The 16,208-nt window shown below is 40.9% G+C and overlaps 1 protein-coding gene across 2 annotated transcripts in view; it reads left to right on the top strand.

The window, feature by feature from the left end:
- The window catches only part of SH3RF3 (SH3 domain containing ring finger 3), a 246,319-nt gene that overhangs the window by 152,989 nt on the left and 77,122 nt on the right, over positions 1 to 16,208 (top strand). For both annotated transcript variants that reach the window (XM_053971184.1, XM_053971185.1), the window contains exons 2-3: positions 996 to 1,271; positions 7,953 to 8,048. In XM_053971184.1, coding sequence (XP_053827159.1) covers positions 996 to 1,271; positions 7,953 to 8,048 — 372 coding nt within the window. The remainder of the gene's footprint in view (positions 1 to 995; positions 1,272 to 7,952; positions 8,049 to 16,208) is intronic.

Here is a 16,208-nt window from a genome sequence, read left to right as displayed (position 1 = left end):
CAAATACCCTCTGCTCTGTGGGACTCAGCAAGGAGATGGGGAGGACAGGGGCTGCATAAACCAGTACTTCCACCAAAACGTTGTCCAGCTGTTCCACAGAGTCCCAGCCTGGGTGAGATAACCTATCTTTCACTGGGACAAAATGAACTCTGGGAAGAATTCTTCACACTCACAAACCTATTTGACTTCCATCAAATAGGTTTCACTCTTTTATCATACCAAACAATGAACTTCTTAGGCTTTTTTTTTTTTTCTCATGGGCCATGATTTTTTATTAAGTTTGTTTAATTTTTTTAATGACAGTGAAAGCTTCAGAGTTCTTTTTAGTTCTAAAAGAAAGATTTAGGGCATTCTGCCTATTCCACTTTTCCACAAGGACATTAATTCATAAGCAACAAAGAATATTATAACTGTTTACAGTAGCCCTCAGTGACTAGCATGAGACTGGGGGATTTTGAAAGACATAAGATTATTTGGTTACAGAATCAAAAGCTAAACAAAAGGCTTCAAACTCAAAAATGTTTGGAGTTGCTCAAACAAATGCAATGAAAAATTACCAATTTGACACCAGTGAATGATCAAGCATGTATTGTTTTGTCTCTCTTCTGAACTTCAGAAACCAAAGCAACCCTGAAGGTCAAAGTGTCTAATATTTTACCTTTTGACATGTCTAAGTTTAGTTGTTCAAACATATAGTTCTGCTTGCACAGAATACTTTGCAAATTAAGCAAGACTGCTTGGTGGTGTAAGAAGTACTGCAGGTTTCATCTGAGCTGGACAGTGCCTGCTCTGATGTAACACACCTACCTTCTCAGGCTTATCATCACGTGCATCCTAGGTTTCCTGAGATCCAGGGTATAGCATTATGTGGCAGTCATTAGGGTAATTTGGTAAATGATTGTGGTGATCAGTTTGCTTCCAGCTCAATAATGACTCTAAGAATGATATTGGTGCTGGCTGGAGATTGCTTAAAGGTGTTTGTTTTGTTTCCCCAGAGTGTTTCTCAGCTTCCCTATGGCAAAGCCCTGTACACGTATGAGGGAAAGGAGCCTGGTGACCTCAAGTTTAACAAGGGGGACATCATCATCCTGCGGCGCAAGGTGGATGAGAACTGGTACCATGGGGAGCTCAATGGCAACCACGGCTTCTTCCCCGCCAGCTACATCCAGTGCATCAAGCCCCTCCCACAAGCTCCACCTCAGGGCAAAGCACTTTACGACTTTGAAATAAAGGATAAAGATCAAGACAAGGATTGTCTGACCTTCACCAAGGTAGGGGAATAGGTTTTTAAAAAATGTTCGGAAGTCTGCTTTGGTAGGGAGCGATGGGGCACATGCGGTGCTGGCAGCTGAACCAGGAGCACAGGGGTGGTGGGACTGGTGGGACACCTTCCTGGTCTGCCTGGCCTCCCTGGCCTATCCTGCACTCTGTGAGATTGTGCCATGAATAGCAAGGCTGGTGTAAAGCTAGTGAAGCTCAACAAGTAGAACTGGCTACACGCTTTCTGAGAATATTTTTCCCTCTAAAAAGCATGCATTTCATCTGCATTGAAATGTTCCCCAAGAATTACTCAAATTTCAGAAAAAAAACCCAAATGAAAAAGTGTCTTTTAATGTTCCTTATTGAATCAGATGTTCCAGTGTTTTAAAATTGCATTCAGCTTCAAAATGTGTATTGCATCATACCATATACCAATTAGCAGTTGAAATACACTATCATCATAATAGTATTTCCTATTTTAAGAACATAAGGACAATAAAAAGCAGACATTTAAAAAACAGTCTGTGGTGTTTTTTTTAAACCAAAATGTTTAATAAATTCCCGTTGGAATGAGAGAAAACCAAGATATTGTAATTTCCTTTGGATTTAAAATGTCACGTTTTCCCTTTCACCCTCACCTCCCCACCTGCTTTTTGCCTCCCACTCCCCTCCCTAGCAATTTGTGTTGACCTTAGATGGGTTTCATGGATATCAAGAAACTCACAGTAAAATAAAGGCTATCCTCTATTGTTAATTTATGGCAGTGAATGCCATGGAGAACCTGTTCATTGTCATTTTCTGTTTTATTTCAGCTGTCTGCGGCTGTTACAGTATGACATAAAGTAATAACAGTTATGCTGCAAATGAATATGAAATAGACGATAAAAATATCCTTCACCAGGATTTTACTGACCTCCTCTTTTGAAGCTACTTATTATAGCTGAATGAATTATTTGCAGCATATAATTTTCTCACCGAATGTAACATCTTTTTCCCTCATGCAGTGTTTCTCAGCAGAATGCAATTTCCTAGACTGTATACTTTCTCATATTTATTTAACAAAGGATTTGTAAGCACTTTTGTTCCATAGCAAGTGAAGTGTTTGATTGCAAACACTGCAAACCCTGCGACTAGCCAGCCTCCCTGGAGCCATGAATCTCTGCGAGAAAGTGGGCTGCTTAGTGAGAAGTAACAGCCCTGCACTAACAGAAAGTTAGCCAGAAGTTACCTCTGAGACCTTATCAGTAAATATATATTTTCTGGTGCGTTGTTTTTCTCACTGCCTGCCCAGAGGTACACTGGTGACTTCTCTGAGATGCAGTCTTCCTTGTCTGCTTAAAGTATTCTTTGCTTGCTCAGTCTTAAGAAATTTAATAGGTATGCCAGGCAGTTGTGGTCTTTTTTGTTACAGCTGGTTCTTTCCTAGACACTTTTTTATTTGGTATATTTGGTGCCATATATTAGAAAACCTCCTTTATAATAACTGTCTTTGTATAGTGATAGTTCTCATTTTCTCGGCTGTCCAATATCATTCTCACATGGAGCATTTCTTCCTGCTGTACAGCTCTACTCTCAATCTCTCAATTTTCCTTGTTTTCACCTCTCATGTTACCATCGGCATCTTTTATCCCTGATGACTGTGTTTTCCCCAAGGGGGTTTGGTTTCTCTTCTGTTGCTATTTTCTTCTTTAGCTCCTTCCACTACACACACTGTCACCTTGTAACAGTTTTTATGTCCTGCCTATTGTTCTCCCTGACAGTGAATAATCTATTTTTCATCCTGGGACTTCACCGTCATGTTTTCATCAGTTTTCTCAATGCTAATTTTAGCTGTCACCTGTGCTGATGAAGGTTCCTGTTTAGCCCAGATTATAGATCATCTGCTGATGCAGTCAGTTCCTCTGCACAGAGTCCTGAGCACTGCAGTGCTGTAGATGTGATTTGTCACTTTGAGCAATATGCATCACTTGAATGTCTCAGTTTGCATCTGAAGATGTTGGACCAGGTCTCAGTTTCATTTACACTATTTGTTCTTTCCTCTGGCAGAGGGGTTATATTGGCATAACATTTATACAAACTAATATAACCTATTTGTGTACTGCAACTCATTTAAGGCTACCAGACACTTGTGATTGGATTTTACCTATAAACATATAATAAAGAAGAGTTTTCCTCCAAAGAGAAGCTATAAGAAGGAAACTCAAACATAGGGATATTCTGTATCATTTTGGTTTGTTGTTCAATTGCTGGGCTTTGCTTTTTCCCATCCCCCTTGTTACTATGCACTCAGAATATCTACTGGTACAGTAAAAGAAAACAAAAGAAGGATATTTGGTGTTTCCTCTTACTAATTTGTTTTGTTGCATTTTTCAAAATGAAAATGTTTCATTGTTCCAGATGTGTATTGCAAGGAAATGAAGACTACACAAATCTTCATGAGGAGTGCTGCAGGGTGTTTCTGCCATTTACGTATTTTCATCTCCTATAGATACAACACTCTCCAAATAAAAGGCCAAAGATGTAAATGTAATCATTTTTATGTGTAAGAATAAAATCAGGAGGGGCAGAGAAAAATCTGTCTTGAGTACCCAGTGCAAAAAAACAAAGCTCCCACATTCTTTTACACCACTTGGACTGCTCCCTCAAGTCCTCTTCCCAGAGAAACCATACATACAGGCATAGGGTCTCACCTCTGTTCTCTCCTCTGTGCTGTCTGTAATATGATAGAACTTACCCAGATTTCCTACTTAATATGTTTTCCCTCAGTGTTTGGTAGTGATTAGCCAAATCAGGCAGTTATTTTTTCTCTGTAACAACTATGTTCCAGCCTTGCATCAACTGTGCACCAATTTAATGCCAGTAGTTTCAGAAGTTCTAGTCCTAATGTTCTCTGGTGTGCTTGGGATCATGCTGTGGCCTACAGAGCCTAATTGCATGCTCTTGGGATATACTTACTGGCTCAGCTTTCTAATCTCTCCTAACGTGGTACCACAGTATGGACATGGGATCCTGCTGTCTCTGTTTTAAAAAATAATCTATCCTTCTCTGGGCTGTGAATGCTGGTACAAACCAGCATTCTGCAAGAGGATTCTGCTCTCAGGTATAGCAGTGCAAATCTGAAGTAGTTGCATGGTTGTCTGTGTAGCTGCTCCAGACTTACACTGATTCCAGTTTCAGCCCACATGTTTGTTTTGGTGTTCGACCACCCTTTGCATGCATCTTCACATGGCCATCGGAAGGCTGAGCGATGCTGGTCGATGAGTCTCAAACCTGTCAAGGTAGCATCAACTGTTCCCCATGCTTCATTGCTCATCACATTTTTAATAACATCAACTGTTTCCATCATTTTCCACTACTTTCGTTCACAGCCCACAGTGGTGTCTAACAAGAACCGTGCCAATCTTAGAACCATCACATCCAATACTTGTTCCTGGCTGTGGAGCAGCCCCTTAGCACTCAGTTCCAGCAGCATTTGCTGTTCACAGAGGGACCATCCCAGCAATAGCCGGTGACAGGGATTCTCGTGCCAGCTGGCAAGCGCTGTCACAGGACTCAACAAGCACCACGTGGTGCCATCCTGCCATCGCTGCGATCTCCCCAGTGCTCTAGATGGAGTAGTTATCTCTGCAGAATAGCAGGCACAGCTGCTCTGTATTGCTTCGTTAATGGCCATTAATGACTGGAATAAAAATCAGGCTGTGAATCATGACTGTTATTGGATACAATTTTGTGCTGTTTTCTCAGCAAAAGGATTCATTTCTCCGTCCATCAGACAGCTTTCTACATGATTTATCTTTGACTTCTTTTCTGATAATGATTATAAACTGGAACTGCAGGTCCCACATGCCTGTTGCAAGGCTGATCCAGCCCTGATGAATAGAGAGAAACTCAAGCAAAAAGGAGAGAGCAAATAATTAAAGGGTCTAGCAACAGGCATAAAAGGAGCATGACATATCTTTGTCCAAACTACAGTGGATACCATTGCCTTTTGAAATGAGTTTTGAGGCTTGGATTCCTTTATGCTGCCTGGAAATCAATTTAGTCAATGTGAAATAGTGAAGTGGTATGCCAAGAGATCTGTGGTATTTTGCTATTCATGATCCTTTTGGGAACCTTTCTAGGAATTTATAAGTAGCACGGCTATCCAACTAATATAAGGTTCTAAAGTAGTTCATGCTGAAGCTTTCACCAGTTCACAGTATAGAATGATGTCGTTGGCTGCAAATTCAAAGAAACTTTCTAGTAATTAAAAAATTTTAAAAGATTTTTTTGGATTTGCTGTAATTCTGAAGATTTTCAACACCCTTCTTAAAACTAATTATGTAATGGAATTCTCAAGAATTTGCACTTTGCTCTCCCACAAAGATACTAATTTTGAATGTCAGCATATCTCAGGATGCATTTCTCATATATGACCATATTCAGCAGCCAGACTTGGCTGAGCTGAACGAAGTTCAGTGTATGGAAATGCTTCCAGATTTCATACATCCATGGAAGGTAAAGTTGAAAGGGATCTTCAAAGGTCAGATATTCCCCACCCCATTCTTGAGCAAAGTCAACATAGGATAAACCTTTCCTGCCAGGTGTCTGTACAGCCTGCTCCAGAGATGGGATTGCACAGTGCCTCTAGCAAAATCTGGTCAAAAGCTTCTGGAGTTTTACAATTTAAAATTTTTTCTTAATTTCTTACATGTGTAAATAGTTGCAAATATATATACATTTATATGCAGTGCTGGGTTAATGGTTGGACTCAGTTGTCTTAGAGGTCCTTTGTAACCTGAGCAAACTATGACTCTATTCATACCCGTGGGTATGCACTTACACACACAAAGGATTATATATGTGCATGTAGTGTAGACTACATCACATCTTGTGTTCTTAAAAAACTCTTTTAGGGAAATAGCTGAGCAAATATAAAAAGTAGGAACACTCATAGCAGGTCCCTGAAGTGATGCAGTCTTTTCTTTTCCTCGTTTGCACCCTTTACCTAGATTCTAAATTTATGCTAATCGGTCTTTTGTAAGAGTGTGGGGAAGCTTTGCAGAGATGCGTTACTGTCAGTTCTTTAAACAGATCAAAAATAGTCTGTGCAGACAGGGCTTTGGAAGGGAATGATATCTGTTTCTTCAGGAAATTAAATGCACAAATTCTTTTTGCATCCTTCCAGCTGTAATAAATAGCTGAAGGACTCAGTTTGTAGCCATTTCTATGAGCTTTCCCCTAATGGATCATTCAGATGAATAATGCAAAGGAAACATTTAAACTATTTCAGAGTGCATGTATTCAAAATGCACATGTTCAAAATCTACAAAGTACATCACATCACATGTCTGTTCTGGTCATTTTTCTATCAAGGCAAGTCCGTGGTCTGAACATCCTGGATCAGGAATTTGTGGGAGTTTTTTCTATGTGAGAAGTATCTGCAAGAAAAAACAGCTGCCCATTGCCTGGCCATTTGACATCAGTATCTTGTTACATGGAGTGTAGTAGACCATACATAGCTCTTATTTTCACAGAGCGAGTAGTGGAAAGAAAGCAAGACCAGCAGGGAACTCTGTCTCAGCTTTCTGGAGGAAGAGATTTTCTTCTTTTTTGTAAATTTCTGCACAGGAGCAGAGGAAGAATGGATGCCATGAGGGAACAAAGTTGATTTCCCAGCTTCTCTCAGCCCACTCCTTCCTTTTCTCATAGGAGATCTGGGCATCCAGACAGAGCCCCGTTGAGAGGGTCACCTTCCACAGCTGTTGTAGAAAGCGGTGCTGGTTTAAGCCTGGGTTTAGTATGATGACCCCAGAAGAAAGGGATGGTAGCAGAAATCCATTGACAAACTGAGTACTTCAAACTGGGAAGTCAGGGTTTTGTTCTACTCACTTGAGCTTTCCTAATGACTTGTACATTCTGGGTGTGAACTATACCAAGTGAAAATTTGAGCAATATGAATCTGGTTTGTACTTTGCTTTATCTCTTGTTTTATAATCACATCTGCTGAAATTCTTATAAGGTCCCCTAGATGAAATATAATATCAAAATGCCATTGGTTTTAGGAGATTAACTTGTATCTAAACTGAAGCTGATCCAACAGGTGAATGCAATTTGTTTTTTTGATGTGTTATCTTTGGCTTTTTATTTGCTTTGCAGTTTTACCTTATAATATTTTTTTAAAGAAAAACTGACATTCGGTGTGCCAGCAGTGTAGGCTTGTTGCTGAGCACCTTGTACTATTCCTCGTTGGAAGTGTTTCCAGGACTACCTGTGCTGTACTGTGCTTCCCTTTGAATTGTGTTCCAGAGGAGACAAGCATCACAACAGACTCTTGGATGCACAGGGACAACTTCATGCTGAGGAGTTTTCATCTATGATTTGTAGGTGACCTCTTGGGTCAGACATTCTTCTCTCCCCCTAATGAAGCCAGGAGTTACCTATTCCCACCTGCTGTGCCCAGACCCTTGCAGCTGCTGACAGCCAGCATGAGCTGCACCAGTCTGCAGGGTGCTTCAGTGCACTTTGAGTGGGATACCTGGGATAAGATGCTGGGCCAGGAATGCTGCTAGCCCAGGATTCAGGAAACACTTTCACCTGGCTTATGACCTCCTCTGTGTACTCACTCTCTAAGCTATCGTGTGGGTATACAAAAATTGGCATCTTTCTATTGAAAATATTTGATTATGTATTTTCTCTATCTCTGATTTTAGGATGAAATTTTGACAGTCATCAGGAGGGTGGATGACAACTGGGCAGAAGGAATGCTGGGTGACAAGATTGGCATTTTCCCTATCCTCTATGTTGAGGTAAGTTTATAACACATGGTGGTGGATGCTGGTCTTGAAATCTTGTGGGGGTTTTGTGGCTACAAGGGTAGGATAACCTGAAATATTCTTATATGAGAAGGATAAACTAAAACACAATTACTGAAAAGGGAGTGTTTTGGTTGCTGTCTGCTAAGGCACTATGGGGGTACACACAATTAAATTTAAAGTGGTCAGCAAAATATGCTCCATGAACTCCTTCTCAAGGCTTCCCCTTTGGTGTAATCTCCACAGTGCACAGGGGAAATACAGGAGGATGATTGTAGTTGGGATACCTTGCACACACCTGTGGAGAGATGTGAGTTTTGGGCTGGTGGAGAGAAGCAGTGCAGGTTCAGCTGTGATCTAAATGCATAGACCTTCAGAGTGGTGCTGAGGGTGTCCTCTGCCTCAGCAGGGACTCAGGCACCTCTACCCATGTGCCAAAGGGCTTTCATTCCATGTCTGCCAGACCCATCTTTATCTTGAGCTCTTTCCTGTTGTAATTTCCACAGGATTCTTATTTCAGAGTAAATGCTGAGACTTCACTTCCTCTGTGCACACCTGTGGTTCCACCTCTTCCCACTGCTGCCCTCCTCCTGCTGGTGGTGCCCTTCCAGTTAGATGTTGCTTGGGACCAGGGCTGCAGCCAGCAGTGGTGGCCCTCCTGGTGCAGCTCTGTTATCCAGGTGCCAGGCAGTGTCTTCGAGGCTCTTTCCTCCCTCATGGGTGAACCAGGGGTGCAAGGGGCAGATGGGCACCACATGCATGTGTATTTTTCCAAGGTGCTGCCCCTCTGCACCCAGTACTCAGAGCAATATCATCCTAACTCTGCTTCCAGACGTTGTCTGGTGCCTCTCTGCAGTGAAGAATCTCTGTGCCCACAGCAGAGCCTGCTTTACTGTGTGTGGTTCTGGTGCCTGCCTCTGAAATTACTTCTCCAGTTTTCTTAGTTAGTGACTGGAGACAAAATAGAGATAATTAGTGCCTGACTACCTAATTATTAACTCCGACAATGACCAATTTGGAATAAACGGTCATTAATATACATTGCGTTCCCACAGTTGACAAGAACAATAATATTAACACCAGAATGTGTAGGAGCCATTATTGGGAAACCAGCTGCCTCACATAAGTTAATGACTAGTTTTCTTCTGTTCAGAATGTGTGAGACGTGTTCAGTTTGTTGTGATTAAATGAGAAAGCTGGGTTTCTCCCAGATTTCATCCTATTCCCCTTCTTTTTCTTGTCCCGGGAAAGTGCAGTGTTACTGTCCTGAATTTTGCTGCAGAAGGAGTGAACTGGGGATCTCTGCACAGCCAGCCACCATTGCACCTCACCACCTTTTCCCCCTCTAGTTCCACCTGTAGGCTGGCACTGCCTACACACTGTGCAACATCCTGATCCTTCTCCCACTCCTAGGTATCTGTTCTCCATAATTACTGCTCTTGAAGGGTGAAGGGCTCATAGCCTCAGACGAACAGCCTGTAGGGAAGACTTGCTGAAGTCTTGCTGAAGTTCTCCAAGCACTAGCACATCCTGAGTGGCCATGGAGGAGCAGGAGGTAGAGCTGTACAGGGTCAGAACAGTGATGCTTGCAGATTCTAAAGAGATGCAAACAGCCAGGGAGCCAGCACCAGGGGCCAAGAACACATGTAGGAAGGTCTGCATGCATATACATTCATACCAGACACACACACAGAGTAGGTAAAATAAGAACAATTGTATACAGTTATATATATATATTCATGTGTATACACACATGAATATTCTATCTGTAGAATCACATTCAAACATATTTCACATTCAAATTTGAAATCTGGAGACTTGAAAGGCCTATTCAAATGAGATGTTTGGGTGCCATGGCCATAATATTTGTGCAGTGGTTTGTAAAACCAAAGGGAAGTGATCCTCCAGACTACAATATTGGACACCTATTTCATCCACATAGTGGATGAAGGCCGTGTTTTGAATATGAGATGAGCTTATGCAAGCATTCAAGTTATACAATTATGTTGTTGTTGCCAGCTTCAGATGTTACTTTGCATTAAAAATTAAAAAGAATCAGCAGGTCAAGTCCCAAAGAAGTTTTGAAAATCTCAGTGCTGATATTTATAAAATAAATCCATTAAACAAGTAGTACTTGAATCTAAAACCACTCCTCAAGTCTGTCTAAATCCATTAAGTGGTTTTCAAAATCTTGGCAAAATATGTAGAATAAGCAAAGTTTAATTCTCACAGTAGCCTTCCATTTGTGTCAGTTGATATGCTGAAGTGTGTGGGATTTCACATGGCATCCTAAGCCCTGCACTCTGGACAGAGTGAATTCCAGCTTGGCAGGCTCTGATGTCCCCAGTTGCTCCCACGGCCCAGACAAGAGCCCTTACCCTTGCTATGCAAGCCAGAGCTTTGGAAAACAAGCTGGTCACTTTGAGATCTCAGGGTTTAGCATGCTAGGGCTACAAACAGTGCATATAATCCTTGTTGTAGCTCCCTGTGGCAACACTTTGTCATGGCAATGTGCTGCCATACCCTTCACACAGGTGCTTACACAAAAGGCTTTTGCAGGGCTTACAAATCTTTTGCAGTGGATGGTGAGGAGGGGTGGTTAGCAAATTCCTCATCAGGACCACCTCTTTCTGTAAAGGAAGCCCAGAAAGACAGCTTTTAGAGCCAGACCGTGGTGGCAGAAAGAGTCACAAAAACCAGCAGACATCAAAATATACCTTGCCCCTGCAGTGTTTTAGAAAGTCTCTATCTCAGCATTGTGTTTGGTTGTCTGTACAGCCATATGAGTGTAATGTGGCATGGATCTTATTCTTGATTCCTTACAAGTGTTTAACAAAAGTGCTTGCACATCTGCAGAGAGGCTTTTTCCTGCCTCTGTAGTATCATCTCTGTCCCAACCTCAGAGCAGCTACAAGTGGATAAGGAACAAATATTCACAGCTCACAATGATTACTTTTACAGCACGAGTCACAAACAATATGTTCTGTCAGGGAGAGTTGGCACTATTGTTTCTTCTTACTTTGTTGCTGTCCTTCTTCTTCAGTAGAAGGCATTTGGGCTGATAACTTATGTTTTAATTTGTCTACAGAAAAAGCCCCACAACATAATGAAATTGATCCTCAATGTACCTTCTGTCCTGAAATACACATCTTGTTAATGTATGGTTTGAAGTCATATTCTTGCTATGAGGAGTTTTGGACCTCTAAGGAATTCAAAACCCTTACAAAATTTCTTTTATTTTACTGTTTTCAAGCTAGCTCCTTCATTCTTAATAACTTCTGTTATTATCTCTGATTGAAAGTTGTGTTCTGCTGCTATGTGTAAAATTGATAATAATGAAGAATAAAGTGTGTCCTAATAGATTTAAGTATCTGGGAGTGAAATTTGAGGGCAACGGTGTGCCGAGCATTTGGAGAGAGGCATCCTCCTTGGATGGGCAGGGACTAGAAATTAAAAAATCTGAGCTGTTAGAGCAAAATTGCTACTTGCAACCCCCAGAGCAAAGAAGAAGATTGACCAAGATCAAGAAGCCTTATGAGTCAGTGGTAGAGCATGGCAATTATGTTGGGTGCTACTGTGACTGTAATATCAGCAAATTACAATTGATGAAGTGCCAACCCATTGTTATAATGTTTTATGGCAGCAGGAGCACTGAAAGCTGTGATTAAGTAATATTAGGAGCTTTAAAATTCTTTTTACAGAGCAGTGAAGCAGGGTAATGAGGATCTTCTCCTGTTCTTCACAGTCAAAAAGGAAAGAAAAAAGTAGAAAGGAGGTCTAGGAGAAAGAGGGAGGAGGGGAATGGGCAGAGTCGATGGTTTCAATGTCCTGCAGCATTGGTCCAGAAGACTCCCCAGGGAAAATAATTCTTGCAAGTCAGTGTTTAAAAACAGTTCAAGAAGTGAAAATAAAATCCAAAGGCAAATGCATTTCTTAAAGAAAACAATTATTTTTCATTCCAAAATTATCTTTGCAGAGCAGACTATCCATTTAGGTTTTGTGCTGTACTGCAGGATCTAGCAGGCATCCTAAAACAGCTTAACCCCTACAGGGCAACCCAAGCACATTTACCAGGATGCCAGCTGAAGTTGTTGAGTAGTGCCACAGAGGCCCATCTCCCAGCAGAAGAAGGTCCTTCGCTGTGTAACCATGAACTGTGCTGAGGGTAGCCTTTAGCTGGCTGCAAATGAATGCAGATGGTTTACCCTTTCAGTCTGGATGGCAGCTTGTGTCCTTTTTTTGTCTGTATGCAGATTCCCATCAGCCATTTCCCACTGTGCTGGTGTCCCCAGTGGCAGTCATCATAGTTACATTATTGAAAACTCAGATGTGTCTGTGTGTGCATTTCTAGCTCTAATAACCATTTTAGCTATTTTTTGGACCATTTTCAACACATAATTGTTGCCCGGTCCACTTGTTGTCTATGTTTTTTCCTCTCCTCAATCTGTTTGGTTTCTCTTTTCAGCTGCAGGACAGATGGGTCCCTATGGGACTCTCATAATTAATTCAACCTTGATGTCTGACCCATCATTTATTTTTGTGTGGTCTTGGTGGCAGCACACTCTGAATCTTTCTGAGTATCTTTTATGAAAGCCTTCCAAAAAACCTGAAGCATTAGATGTTCATTAAATACTAACGTTTGTTTGGTGCCCTTTTCAAAAAGAATGTGCAATCTCTGTTTTTAAGGACTGTCAAAATGGTCACTTTAGCCTGGCAAGTATCATTTAATGTGAATTAAAATGGAAGCTTTTGAAAGGTGGGTAGATGGAAAGTAATGTAGATTATTTTAGAAAAGCTGGCTTACTAAATCTCAGAGGAGCAAATTCATCCCAGTAGTAAGTAGGTGTAACACTAATGAGTTAAGAATTATACCCATTAACATCACAATTGATTTTTTTCTGTTCTCTCTCCTTTTGTATGTCAGATAAAAATGGAATAAGAACCTTGTAAAGCTGACAATAATGTAAGCTCTAAGACATGTTCAGCCAATTTCTGTTGAAAAGCTTTATTGATATGCATTTTCAAGTTTTGTGCATATATTGTTTTAAGAATTTCATTCCTGCACCTTCATAGCTTCTAAAAAGTTGGTCCCACTTGTTTTTATCCTGTATAGAATATTATAGAATATTCCAGGATACTTCTTGGAATGGAGTGTCTGTGTGAATGGAGTACAAAATACAGTTCTCATATTTCACATTCAAACTAAAACATGCAGAATTTGTGTTGTAGGCTGCAAGAGGGACCTCTATTTTCACATCAATCCATGAATAAAACTTATTGATTTTACTTTGTATGCATGTAAGAGTACATGCATACAACGTAAAATAATCTATGGAAGTTCAAATAAAAATTATGTTAGTCAGGAAAACTAAGAGTATTAGCTGTCAGAGGTGAGAAAAAGATTAAATATACAACATATTACAGTATATAAATATGTATCTGTCTATTATGTATATATTATTTATATATATACACATTATTTTTAATCTGTGGCCCATTTTTCTGCATAACAGATTGATTTCTTATGTTCTCTTGCCTCTATAAATAAAGAACCTTGTGCTCTTTGATTTAATTTTCTATGTAAAATGTAAATTAGCATGACATTGGGCAGAAAATTTGTTTTCTTTAAATTTGACTGGTTTCTTTTAAGTTCTCTTGATTTCTAGCACCCTTCATAAAGTGATTGTTCATACAGATTCTCTAACACTTTCCTCCATCTTCAGGATACAAAACTGAGTTGCACTCTCACCTTTTGACTTAAATGTCAGGTTTCCCCTGGACTAGCTGAGCACCTCAGCTCTGTAGACCTTTTCGTGTCACTCAGTCCTCTCAGGCTGTGTCTGGACAAGTCAAAGCAGGGCTGGTTTCTGGTTTCTTTGTCAGGGAACACCACGTTTACACTGAAGTTCATCTCAGGTGGGTGCCACAGATGGGAAGCCTGCATACAGAAATAGGTAGGAGTACTATCATATTTGAGTCATCCTCCAGCCCAGACAATTATGAGATCTGTGTGAGCCTTGGTGAGAGCCAGCATGTAAATTTAGACACAGCTGTAGGTTGTGAAAATTTGCCTTTTGAGAACTGACAGTTTTAGTTACAGGTCTTCTCTTGATTTTACTCTTGCCTACTTCCATTTGAATGAACTCAAAATTATTTGGATTTATATGTTATGACCAATATTTCTATTCATCAAAACCAGATCCAAGTTGTTATCACCTCTTATTGTTTCAGGGCCTGTTAAACCAGAGATTTGTCAGCTGTCATATCCAAAAATATCTTTCCCACCCACCCCTCCTAATTACAAGTAACATCTGAATTTCCTAGACTGTCTTGTAAAAATAACTCTCTGGAGCAATTTATAGCAAAAAAAAAAAAAAAGGTTTCCAGCACACAACCTGTGCAAATAAGCCCATTTCCTGAGTCTTTCAGAGTCATATATATCAATTCTATATCTGTACATGGCATTTTTGAAGTGCTGCTTCCTAGATGCCAAAAATTAGGTTCCTTAGGTATCTAAGCTGATCTGATAACAAGACTTTGGTCTTTAGCCACAATCTACTGAAGGACTTCTGGCACTTCCCCTGCAAAATCCTGTTTGTCATCCTGCCTGGTGCAAATTGAATGGGGTCTGGCCTACTGTGTTTTTCATCTGCTGCCACTTCCCCATGCTCCCAGCACATCAGCCCTTCCCTTCACCTCCAGATCACCTGAACCATGCTTGTGCTTTAATACATGTTTTCTGGGCCTGGGTGCAATTCTCTCTCATTTCTGTTATTTCCATACTGAGTTTTGGGTTGTGCCTCAAAGCTTTTGTTCTTCTGTTACAGTTGCAGGGTTGTTTGTGTTACAAAACAATCACTATTGATGATCTCTGAAGGACAAAGTAAATAGATAGCACATCTCTAAGAGAGAACTTCTGCCTGTGCAACAAATGTGCTGGACTTGCCAGCGGTGCTCAGAAGCTTCACAGCACACAACCATGTTGGACAAACTCCAGCAATGGTGCAGGTTTCCAGGCACTAGAAATTAGCATTCCCATTTGAACATACCCACTGTCCCACAGGGCTCTGAGTGGGGTCTAGAGCATATCATCAGTAGTCCATGCTCTCTAGAGAACATACTGAAGAGATCTTTTGTCTCTTCCAGACATTGATCACCTCTGAAAGCTTCTAAAGATTGTTTCAGCACTAATGACTTCCTGGGATCTTTTTCCTTTTGAAAAGAAAGTATATCTCAGTCTCACTTACCTAGAGCTAATGCATGAATGTATATTAAGAAGCTATATGTCAACAAATACACTGCCTAGAAGTTAATTAAACATAAAATCCTAGAGGATTTCATTCTTTCTCACACAAGCATTCTTCATCTTTTTTTCGTAGTGTCCTTAGTTAGTGCATGTTGCACATCTTAATTAGCTTCCTTCTTGGGAAATTAGCTCCCTTCTTGGAGAGCTTTCCTAATGCCTTAAAACTCTGAGTGGGGATCTTAAATCCAAATATAGACACGGCGAGTCAGTAGGAGGGTTTTGGGAGATGCCCCTGGCAAACTGGCTGCCTTCTCTGCCCCTTTACTGGTGGCCACAGCCCCATGAGCAAAGAACAAAATGTTTCTATGTGTCTGCCACAGCACTGATGCTGGGAGTGATGAAGAAAAGTGGGTCCTAAATTAAAATCCCAGACTGTGAAAGGACCTGGCAGAGTTGGAAGCACATGTTATCCTTTGTGCCAGTGGTGGGTAAGATGCTCTCCATCAAAGGGACAGTAGGGACAGTTGATGAGAGTGGCACCAAAAAGGAATTACCAAGGAGTGCGTGTTAGAGCCCCCTCTGATCTTTGTTTTCAGAAAATAGCATGTTGCATAAGTATGATGGAGAGACATAGATTTGACAGATGAACTGTTCAGTGGATAAGGAATGGCCTGGGTGGTCACATTCAAAGAGTGACAGTCAACATCTTGATGTCGAAGTGGAGAGCAGTGGCATTCCTTAGGGGCCAGTTTTGGGACCAGTGCTGTTTAAAATGTTTGTTGGTGACATGGAGAGTGGAATCAAGTTCACCCTCTGTAAGTTTGCTGGTGACACCAAGCTCTTTGGTGTGATCAACACACTGGAGGGAAGGGATGGCATCCAGAGGGGCCTGGAAAGGCCTGAGAGGT

This window comes from Vidua macroura, chromosome 2, assembly GCF_024509145.1.
Source record: "Vidua macroura isolate BioBank_ID:100142 chromosome 2, ASM2450914v1, whole genome shotgun sequence".
NCBI lineage: Eukaryota > Metazoa > Chordata > Aves > Passeriformes > Viduidae > Vidua > Vidua macroura.
This window is presented reverse-complemented; position numbering and strand designations above follow the sequence as displayed.